This window comes from Falco punctatus (genome assembly GCF_963210335.1).
Source record: "Falco punctatus genome assembly, chromosome: 2".
NCBI classification, from domain to species: domain Eukaryota; kingdom Metazoa; phylum Chordata; class Aves; order Falconiformes; family Falconidae; genus Falco; species Falco punctatus.
In genome coordinates this window covers 95,212,422-95,222,959 of record NC_137581.1, presented here as the reverse complement: position 1 = coordinate 95,222,959, position 10,538 = coordinate 95,212,422, and the positions used below count along the sequence as shown (strand labels likewise).

Below are 10,538 nucleotides of genomic sequence, written 5' to 3'. Positions count from 1 at the left end.
ACCTCAGACATTTTCAGAGGTTTCATATTCTGCCTTCAGTTTAGGGTTCTATCTGTCTTCATTTAAATTACCCAGGATCAAATTCTACAAATCTTGTAAGTAATAAAAAAAGATATTATTGGCCTAGCTGCAGGGCTAAAAGTTTGTGCTGTGTGATATCCAGGAAAACCCAAAGCATATTCTGCTGGTGAGTATTCAGTGCTTGAGAAGGAAAAATGTAAAGCCCTAAAACCCAGGAAGAAAAAAATTAAATGTTTCTTCATGTCATTCATAGAGATGTCTACGTTGTATCTTCATAGCAGTTTCCCTAGGATCAAAACAATTAGGGTATTCAAAAAATTAAGTCCTTACAGTGACTTAATTTGTTTTAAATTTAAGATGGCATAACATTCCTATGCACATTAAAATGTCTGTCATTTCCTTTAGAACAGGGAGCATTATAAAATGAGACAGGCTCCCTTCCCTATAAATGCATATGAAACTGCCATTCTATATGAAATTAAGGCTTTTACTGGCTCACAGTCTACACTAGGATATCTATGATTACACAAAAAAATTAGTATTAAGTGTCCTAATAGGATTACTTTGGACAAAAGTAATAAAAAGGTAATAGTACACGGTAACAAAGCATCCTTACAAAGCTGTATTTGCTATGCTATTAAAAGAAAAAAAAAAAAAAAAATGCCAGCTAGGAATTTAGCTTGGAACTGATGTTGGATTCCTGCTTTAAGATTAAGAACTTCATGCTCAATTATTGTTTGCTACTGAGGTACTAAATACATGTTGTTCTGCTGTCTTTGGCTGTCTGTTCTTATTCAGCGATACATGTACCTTTGTCACCTTCAAATGGGTTTCATTTCACCTAACCTTAGACATGTGCAAGGCAGTCCTCTAGTCAAAGGTAGGCATCTGGGCTTCCTCCCACTGGAGTTGACAGAGAAAATTACGCACTTGTAAAAGGCAATTTATGTCACTTTTTCTGGGAGATGGTTTAGAGTGATAGGTGCTTGTCCATGACAGAGGTAGGGTATGATTAGCTGACGCTGAGTCCCTAACTTTTGGTTATCAGTGAGAAGAATCCTGCTGCAGCAACTAAAAGGTGTAAATGTATGTGCAAGAGTTCAGTCATGACATTGTCTAGTTGATGATCTTGCAAATGAAGACATAATACAAAAATACGATTTCACTGTACAGATGATGGCTCCAAAGCCAATCCAAACTACATATATCAACATTTCCTCTCGAAATAGAACAACACCCACCACCTCACTTCTTTGCGTAGGCAAATTGTAATCTTTTCCTACAGCTCCGATCTAGTTTTATATCCAGGTGCTGTGACACCAGAACCCGAACAACCATGAGCCGAAGTACTCGCTCTGATACCCCAGTCTCCCCGCCCCACCCCATCCCCTGATCCCCTGTCCGTGTCCCCCCCCCCCCCCCCCCCCGTGTGTGGTCCCCCCCCCCCCCCCCCCCGTGATTCTCATATAATACAGCTGCAAAAAGTTATCAGCATTCAGCACAACTGGACGAAGCACACTTGTCCAGGTTCTCTGTTCATGTCTGCACATCTGGGAGCAAGACTCCTGTGATACTGCTATTAATGGCAGGATGTCAGCTATTCCAACAGTATATCCACCGCCATTCTGGAAAATTTGTACTGTTGCAATAGCTTATGCCTAGGAAAACAAAAATATAAATGTAGCTATAAACATAGCAATATTTCACCTATGTTTGGAATGCCAAAGAAAGAGAAGACAATTTCAGCTTAGTTCACATTTTAAAGACTTTCCATAAAGCCTTATCATTTTGGGTACACACCCTGTGTTTACCATGGTGATGCATTTATAAACAACAATCTTTTTTACCTCTCAGTCTTTGTTTTGCTAGGCAAAGCTCTTCCAGTCTCCTCTTGTAAGACTGACTCTTCATTGCCTTTAACACTCTTTTAGCAGCATCCTCCTGCACCTGCTTTCACTTTTCTCAAATGTACTTTTTGAATAAGCTGAGTACAGCATTTCTAATCAGATCTTATGCTTTCTACTTTTCTATATATCTCTACTGGAAATACCTCAGTCAGTATATCTTAGGATCACATTTGTCTTTCCACTGAAAGACTCCGAAACCACAGAAATTCTAGTGACCCCTTAGAACTTCTCCACTTCTCTAGCTCTCACCACTCAGCTTTAAGGCACCTTTATGTGCCTTGGAGCGTGAAGTGCTGTTGTGGTTTAACCTCAGCTGGTAACCAAGTGCCACGCAGCCACCTGCTCACTCCGCCCTCACCCAGAGGGATGGGGAGGAGAATCGGAAAGGAATGTAAAACTCGAGGGCTGAGATGAGAACAATTTAATAAGTAAAGCAAAAGCCACGCATGCAAGCAAAGCAAAACAAGGAATTCATTCACCACTTCCCGTGGGCAGGCAGGTGTTCAGCCATGCCCAGGAAAGCCGGGCTCCATCATGTGTAACGGTTACTCAGGAAGACAAACACCATAATGCCAGATGCCCCCCCATTCCTTCTTCTTCCCCTAGTTTATATACTCAGCGTGATGCTGCATGGTATGGAATATCCCTTTGGCTGGTTCGGGTCACCTGTCCTGGCTGTGTCCCCTCCCAACTTCCCATGCCCCTCCAGCCCTCTTGCTGGCAGGGTCCAAGGAACTGAAAAGTCCTTGACTTCGTATAAACATCACCCAGCAACAACCAAAGCCATCAGTGTGCTATCAACATTGTTCTCACACTAAATCTAAACCATGGCACTGCACTAGCTGCTAATAAGAAAATTAACTCTATTCCAGCTAAAACCAGGACAAGTGCTCAAGACAGGAACTTTGTTTGATATAAAACATATGTGTTTAATTTTATATATGGTATATCATTTTATCAGCTTTGGTTAGCTTTGTAGGATCTTGGTCTATCTCCTCAGTCTATAAATAAATAATGACAGGTTTATAAATAAATCAGTTTATAACCAGCTGAAACTGTGTTATCTTTGTAACTTTTACCAATCAATAGAGCACTGTGAATGACAGGCACAGGTTCTGCAGTTTTAAAAAATCTGGTATAACAGAAAATAAATATAGTTACATTTAAGAACCACATAAATATTTTGATGCACTAGCATAAAATACTTCATACGGCATTTGAGGATATGCCCAAACCATTTACATCCATGGTAGGCCAGCAAGTGTTTTTTGGCTGGCAGTTCAATGTTCTCCCAGTGTAAATAGATGATCAATCATTCTTTGTTGTTATTGTTTCAAAGAATAGTTTGAAACCCAATTCACAGTGAGTGTTTGCACTGCCTGTTCTTTTTGTTCTCTTATCAATACAAGTTTTAATATTTAAAAAGTGCATTTTTTTCCCATCTGGCTGCTGGCTCCTGCATGCTGGGCTCTACTATTCTTTCTGAAGTTCTTTGCTGGTGAGAGAGCGCAGGTGTAAGCCTGCAGAAGAGACCGAAACTCTGTAAAGGCAGGAAGTAAAGAGCATATCAATCTATTCAGCGAACAAAACCACAAATAAAAACACTGAGGTGGAGAAAATTCATTCCTATGCTGAGAATTATTGTTTTGCAGTGTAAAGCTTGCGTGAAGATGAATTTGAATTTCACTTGCCTTCCTGTCCTGCTCCCTCATGGGAAGCTTATGGATAGCTAAACTCCAGGGTCTCTTTTGAAGCCTGATGCAGGACAGAAGTGTAAGGCAGCGTGTCTCTACTGTTCTGGTGTCAGGACATCGGGACGTATCATTTTTCCACTAAGACATGGTAAGAAGAATGCTTGATTTGAATTACATTGCCACGAAGCAGCCTTGCCATGCTCCTGTCGCAGTGAGGGCTCCATTCTTCCAAGCCTCTCCTCTGGCTCCTCTGGCACGGGTGGAGGGCTCACGGGATGGTGACACAGCCAGGCTGATGGTTTCAGCCCGGCTGCCTGCCAGTGGTCCACCGTCGGTGAGCACCCAGCGTGCGGGCTGAAGGCCAGCAGATCCTTCCCCACCTGAGGGAGGACGGAGCAGTGCGATCGCTGAGGGGCGATCACCGGCGGGGGGAAGCGGGCTCCCGGCTCTCCGCAGTTCTCCATCTGGAGGGCTGCGCTCTCCTGCCAAGCGCGGGGTGCTGCTCCCCGACCGGGGAGGAGCCGCCTCCCACCCGCCGGCGCTGCCCTTCCCCTCTCCCTCAGGCTCCGGGGGAAGCGCGGGGGTGCCGAGAGTGGGCACCGCCGCAAGCCCCAGCCCCCTGCCCCGGGAAGCCCTGCGGGGAGCCCCGCGGCGGCGGGCGGCCAGGCCCCTCGGCCCGGCCCGCTCACGGCGGCCGCAGCGCCGCCTCGGGCTGGAGCCAGCGGGCGGCGCTCGCCCGGGCCGGCGCCGCCTGCGCCCTCCGCTCCCCCACAGGAGGGGGAGATATTGCCGGCGAGAGGAGAAACTCACCCTTCCACACCCTCCACCTCCCTCAGCGCCCCCCGCCCTCCTCCTCTGGGGATACCGCAAACAGGCAGCGGGCGGCGGAGCGCCGCCGCCTCGCCCTCAGCCTCCCGGTGCGCGGCGCGGCGGGGAGCCGGGCTGAGGGCAGCCCTCCTGCGGGCAGCCGCCGGCGCCCTGCCCGCTCCCTGAGTTACCCCGGGGAGGGGGCAAGGCAGGCAGAGAGCGGGGCGGGGGGGGGAGCAGAGGGGGAGGGCTGCGCACAGATGAATGCTGCTCCTGCGAGATGCTGCACGCCCAGCTCCCTGCCGGAGGGGGGTAGCAGCCTCTGCCTCCGCCGGCTCCTGCCTTCGCCAGGGCTGTTGCTGCCGCTGGACGCAACCTTCTCCTGACATGGAGCTGCTGCTGCTGCCGCCGCCGCTGCTGGAGTGAGTGAGTGTGACGGGCAGAGCTAGCCGGCTGCATGGATGGATGTGTTTAGCTTTGTGAAGATTGGGAAGCTCTCCGGGTAGGTGTTTGCAGCTGCTCCGCGACCTGCGGGCGTCCCGCGGCAGCGGGCGCTGCCCCTGCCCGGCGGGGGCGGGAAGGGGTGAGGGGCTGCCCGGCGGGGGGGGGGGGCTGCCCGGCGGGGGGAGCGCCCGCGCCGCGCTCAACTTCCCTGGCAGCGGGGCTCGGGCTGGGGGCGGGGGGGGGGGGCGCCCGCTGCCCCTGGCACCTGCCGGGCCGCGCCGGTGGCTCCGCTCGGGATGGGGCGCTGCCCTCTCCCTTCCTTAAGGGGCAACGAACGCGTCCCGCGGCGGGCGCTCCTGGCCGGTACGGCCGCGGTGGGGCGAGAGCGGTGCCCGCCTTGAAACGCCGGCGCTAAGGGGCGAGCGGAGCGGTCCTGAGAATGCCACAGCGGCGACGGTAGCCGGAACCGGGGCGGCGGGGGTGGGTGGGTAGGTGGGTGGCGGTGGTCGCGCCGCCTCCGCGGGCGAGGTGCGGGTAGCGGTGATCTGCCGGGGGAGGGGGGAACTTCTGCGGGAGCGGGCACCGCCTGGCCTGGCCGCGCCGCCGGGAAGGGGCTCGCTCGGCCCCTCCGCCCCGCTCCGCTCCCGCGGTACCCGCCGCTCCGGACACGCCGGCGCCTCCAGGAGCGATATTTTTAGCGGAGCGGTGAAATCATCGCCAGATCCGAGCGCTGCCCCTCTGCCGCTTCCCACGATGATGGGTGCTGGGGCGCGAGGGGATCTGGCACCTCTTACCCCTCGCTCGTGAGGCACGTACTTCTGGTTGCTTGAATGAGTGGTTGGTTAGGATCGGTTTTCTTGGGTTTTGTTTTTTTTTTTATTCGTTTCCCAAATAAATTTTCCTTTTGATGGCCTCGGAGTTGTGGTCTGTATCTGTAGACTGTTGCGTTCACAGCTAGTGGCCAGGCCCGAAGCTGCATGGATGGATCAAGAAGCACAACGGCCACTGGTAGAACCTTCTCACCGTAGTTAAACCTAATTGGAGGTAGCCCTGCTCGGTGACGGGGGAAATTGTGCTTTATCTCAAAGACGCAGTATAAAAGTACTTGAGCCGCAGGATTTTCTCAGGGTTCTGGTGCAGATAATCTCCTAAAGGATTTAGCTTTGATCACAGCAACTAGGAGTGTTTTGAATTCTTATGCTACAGTGGTTCCTACACCATTTTTACCGTATCATTTTCTGGTTGCGAGGCACGTATGAGGTTGAAATTGGACGTTGTGCAAAAGGGAGAAAGGCCTTGTTAAGGAAATACAAAAGGTAGCTTGCTCCAGTGACGCTCAGGTAGGGAGCTTGTCAGAATGACAGATGGTCTTTAAAAAACAAATATTGCGTGGCTGGAAGTTACAGAGTGTGCCACAGGTGCAGGCGTAGCCTTTATCCCCCAAAATTCCCACCGTTACACCTGGCTGTGATTACAGCTCTGCTGGTGGCGATGCCAGCGTAGAACAGCTGCTATCATTCAAGCACATCATTGTCTCATCCTGCTCACAGCAATTTCACACGATGTGACGGCTACAACACTAGCAGCTCACTCATCTTTCCTTGGGTCATGTTACTGGCTGATACCGCTAGAGCTACAGCAGCAGTAACTACAGTGGAAACTTTGAGGAGAAGGAAAATATGCTCATGTAGATAAGGAACAGGTCACGTAGTATGATATTTATTTCCAGGTAATTGAATTGCTTCACCTTTTCTGTTTGTTTAGGGACAGTGTTTTAGGAAAAGCTCCCAGATCTTCATGTCACTCTTGAGACAGAATCAAAGGGAGAGAAACGGATATGCTGCTTGGAAATGTTATTAGCTCGGGTAGATGGCAGTTTATATATATATATATATTTATATGTATGTATAGGAAGCTTCAGTCTCTGTTGGTATGTATGAAATCTGTACCTTTCTGCATACTTGAAGACACAGCTGTTGCCAGTGCTGAGATTTGTATTTAAGTAAAGGCAGATCATAGTATTTTTCCTGAAGAACCTGAAAGTTCCTTCTGAAATGAAATCCCAAGTTTTGAAGCTTGTAACTGGCTTTGCTTGATTCAAGGATATGGAGTACTTGGGACCAAGTTCATCTTTTGTAGATTGCAGTAAATCATATCTGTACTGAGCTACTCTTTTTGTTTCTAATTTTTTGGTTGTTAAAAGACCTAATAGTTTACACAGGGCTTGACTTTACTTGCTGTTTCCTAGGCAACAGCCAGGTATCTGTTCCAATTTTATGAGAGCTTCATGAAGCAGACAGGTTCCAGTGTAAACCCCATTTTTAATCCCTCTGTGCATTTGGGTTGAAAAACTAGTTTGCCTGAAAATACTGGTTCTTTCTTTGCTGTTAGAAGGAAGGCCTTTCTGATGGAAAGAAGTGAGATGGTAAACAGCATTTAACTGCGCGTGTGGTCTTGCAGACAGATTACCTACAGAAAGTAGTTTTGAACTTGGCTGGTGCTGAACTTTTTTATGACCTTCAGCATCTTTATTTTTTTTTTTTTTTAGTTTTATTTTGTTGTGCATACAGATTTTCTCGTGTTAGGTTGCTGGTCAGCTTTTACAGTTATAGTTTGCAGCCTTGATTCAGCAGGCAGTGGCATGAATAAGCTGTGTTATACATGGCCACTTGAAGAGATACTTCTTAAAGTCAGGGTATAGTTTTAATAGATATGAGAATTTAGATTTTGGCTTGATCAATTAATGTATAAGAGCTTTTATCTAGAATAAGCTTAAAATGGGTTATAAACTCTTTGAAGGTAGCTACTGGATATAAAATTTTACATAGCATACATAAAACCTTATTATGTTTTAATTATCTGTGCAGGTTTTTTTATGTGGTACCTGTGCATGTAGGGTCTTTTAGAGACTCATACTTTGCAGTTGCTTCAACAGTCATCCACAGTTGCTAGGTGAGTAGGGAATATAGGCATAATCTGGAAAAGTGATGTGTGCAGAAATGGAAAAGAATGCCAAGCTGGTTTTGTGACAAATGTGACCATTGGTATTTTTTTCTTTTCTTGCCTATGCAGTCTGTCATGCTGTGTACTGTGCATCAAATATAGATGCTTCATAGTAGAGTTTCTGTTGATTTCTAAAGATTGGAGATGTTCATCTGACACTGAAAACAAAAATATCATGTAGAAATATTAATCTCACTTTCACTGACATAGCCTCTCTCCCACCTCCTTTTTGGAAATTCACCAATCTAGTAATGGTCTGGAATAATTGTTTTGGTATAAACCTTGTGGCATCATTCTCTAGAGAAAAAAAACAACAACAAAACCCAAACCCTTTTCTTGTAATGAATTTCAAAGCATAGGTAGTGATTGACAAACCTTGTTAGATCAGTACTCTGATGTGGAGCTGTACAAGGCAGGTGAATATTTCTGTAGTGTGGGCTGCGTAAACATGTATAGTGTGGTAGTATCTGTAATTCGGGAGAGAGGATTAGTAGGATAGATAAGGTACACGTAGAAATTGCCAGATTAGGTTGCATCAGAAGTCTGTCTTGCCTGTTATTCTCTCTTAATTACTTTTAGCAGTTGCTTGGGGAAAGACTAGAATGAGCACAGGTATGGAGTGGTGATTCTTTAGGCATCAGTAGCGGAGGAATGATGGTGCTGCTGTGCTGAATATGAAATGGAGTGCTTTCAGATCAAAGTAAATCTGAGTAAAGGGCACAGCATCGTTTCTAATTGGTACTGAGCAGATGAACTGTAAAACAATAGGTCAGAATAGTGGACAGAGGTTAGCAAGGGTTTAAGCCTGTATTTGTAGAAAATATTTTTATTTAGAAAATCCATTTATTGGGAATGACTGTTTTCATGATGTCTGCAGAGGTCTGTTCTATTTCAGAGCTTTCATAGCAGGATCTAAAACTTTCATATGGAAAGATGGGTGTCTGGATACCACCTGAATGTGACTAAGTGACCCTCCAGAGTTGGGGGGCATAGCTCCTGTGCCTCTGCTACTGTTTGTAGCTCTGCCAAATAACACACAGTAACTTAGAAAATAACGAGATGTCCACATGAGTGGCCATCAGTCTCTAAGATGTGGTGATATTGTAAAGCTAGGTTGGACTCTCTGTCACACAGTTACCTTTGTGGGAGAAGTTCTGAGCTCATGTGAGCCATTTGCCACCAGAAAGGAATGCTCCCAAAACTAGGGCTGCAGTAAGGGGTAAGAAAGTAGACACCTGCACTACCTCATTGTGGCTGTTAAAAGTGTAGTTTATGGGGAGTTAACCCTGTGTGACAAACAGGAGTATACCAAGACTTGGACCCATCCTTAACAGTGATGCTCATTTGTGGTGCATGGTAGGTAAATTTACAATACATGGATCTTTACTTTTCTGCTTAAGTTTTGCATTGCCACCCATTATTGTTGAGTTTAAATTTATTCCATTAAAAACTGGATATAAATAACCATATCCCTACTGTACCCCTTGGAATCAGCTTTAAAACAACAACAAAAGAATCTCATAACCCTTCAAACTCCTCTTTTCAGAGAGCACTCAAATGTAACTTCTTTTCCTGTGATGCTACACCTGAGGCTGGGTTTCTCACTGTGGAGAAGCTTCTTATAAAGTCCTTTTTTATTGGGGTGGATGAACCTCACATTCTCATCTGCTGTGCTTATCATTATGTAGCTAGGCATCTCTAATCAGGTAGATTGACTTGGTACCTGCACGGACTTTTGGGCTTTTGGGTTCTTACTACTTGTAAAAGTGAAGCAAGTATAAACAGACTCTCAGAGTCTTATATTTATTGTCTTTTTTTTTTAGTGTTTGTAGCCCTGTGCTTGGTCCTGTTTTCTGTGGCATGAGAGGTGTCTTCTGAATGTCTTTAGATGTTCTGCCAAACTGCTGTGAAAGGACCTCTCCTAGATCTGACTTAAATTCTAACAAACCAGGACCTGTGTTTGTAGAGTATGAATACTAGGTTCTGTTCTTTACAGGGAATGAGGTTGCTTGGCTTGGCTTCATGGTTTAGTTATTTTTATGTGGTCAAGCGGATGTAAGTTTTCAGATTTAATGTTCTGAGATTAGTCAGTTGTTTGATTGGGTTTTTTGTTTTGGGATGGTTTTTTTTGTTTTTTTTTTTTTAGGAATTTAAGAGGATTTTAGGATGCTTATCTCTTCTGTTTATCCGAATAGCATCTTTCTTTATCTGTGATTTTCCTTGTCATGTTTTTATTGCTGTGATGTTTAAAAAGGCACCTTAATGGAGAGACAATTAAAAATGTACTTAAGTTACTGATGCTATTATACATATGATTTTTGGAACAAGTTTTATGAGTGCTTTTTGAAATGACAGTATCATAGCTTGTAAGTTACTTTCAGTGTTTACAAAAGACTGTGTCAGTAAGAAAGCCTATGATTATCCTTTTTATACTCAAAGGAGGTAATTTAATTCTAAAAAGGATTTTATTGTACTGGATGATAATTCAAATAACTATGAATTCATTTCACCTTTTTTTTTTCTGGAGGGCTGCATTAATTTAGTGAAATATTTGTCTATTCTTAGTAATAGAAAAGCTTTACCTTATATTTTATTATTTATCTGTTTTGTTAGCTGACACATGCTTTAATATCTGTGGTGTTAGTAATGTTGGATGTGATAA

At 45.6% G+C, this 10,538-nt stretch overlaps 1 protein-coding gene across 2 annotated transcripts in view; it reads left to right on the top strand.

The window, feature by feature from the left end:
* The first annotated feature begins 4,191 nt into the window (after positions 1-4,191).
* The window catches only part of FRMPD4 (FERM and PDZ domain containing 4), a 300,851-nt gene continuing 294,504 nt past the window's right edge, over positions 4,192-10,538 (top strand). For both annotated transcript variants that reach the window (XM_080376879.1, XM_080376880.1), the window contains exon 1: positions 4,192-4,931. In XM_080376879.1, the coding sequence (XP_080233005.1) occupies positions 4,891-4,931 (41 nt within the window). In that variant the 5' untranslated portion in view covers positions 4,192-4,890. The remainder of the gene's footprint in view (positions 4,932-10,538) is intronic.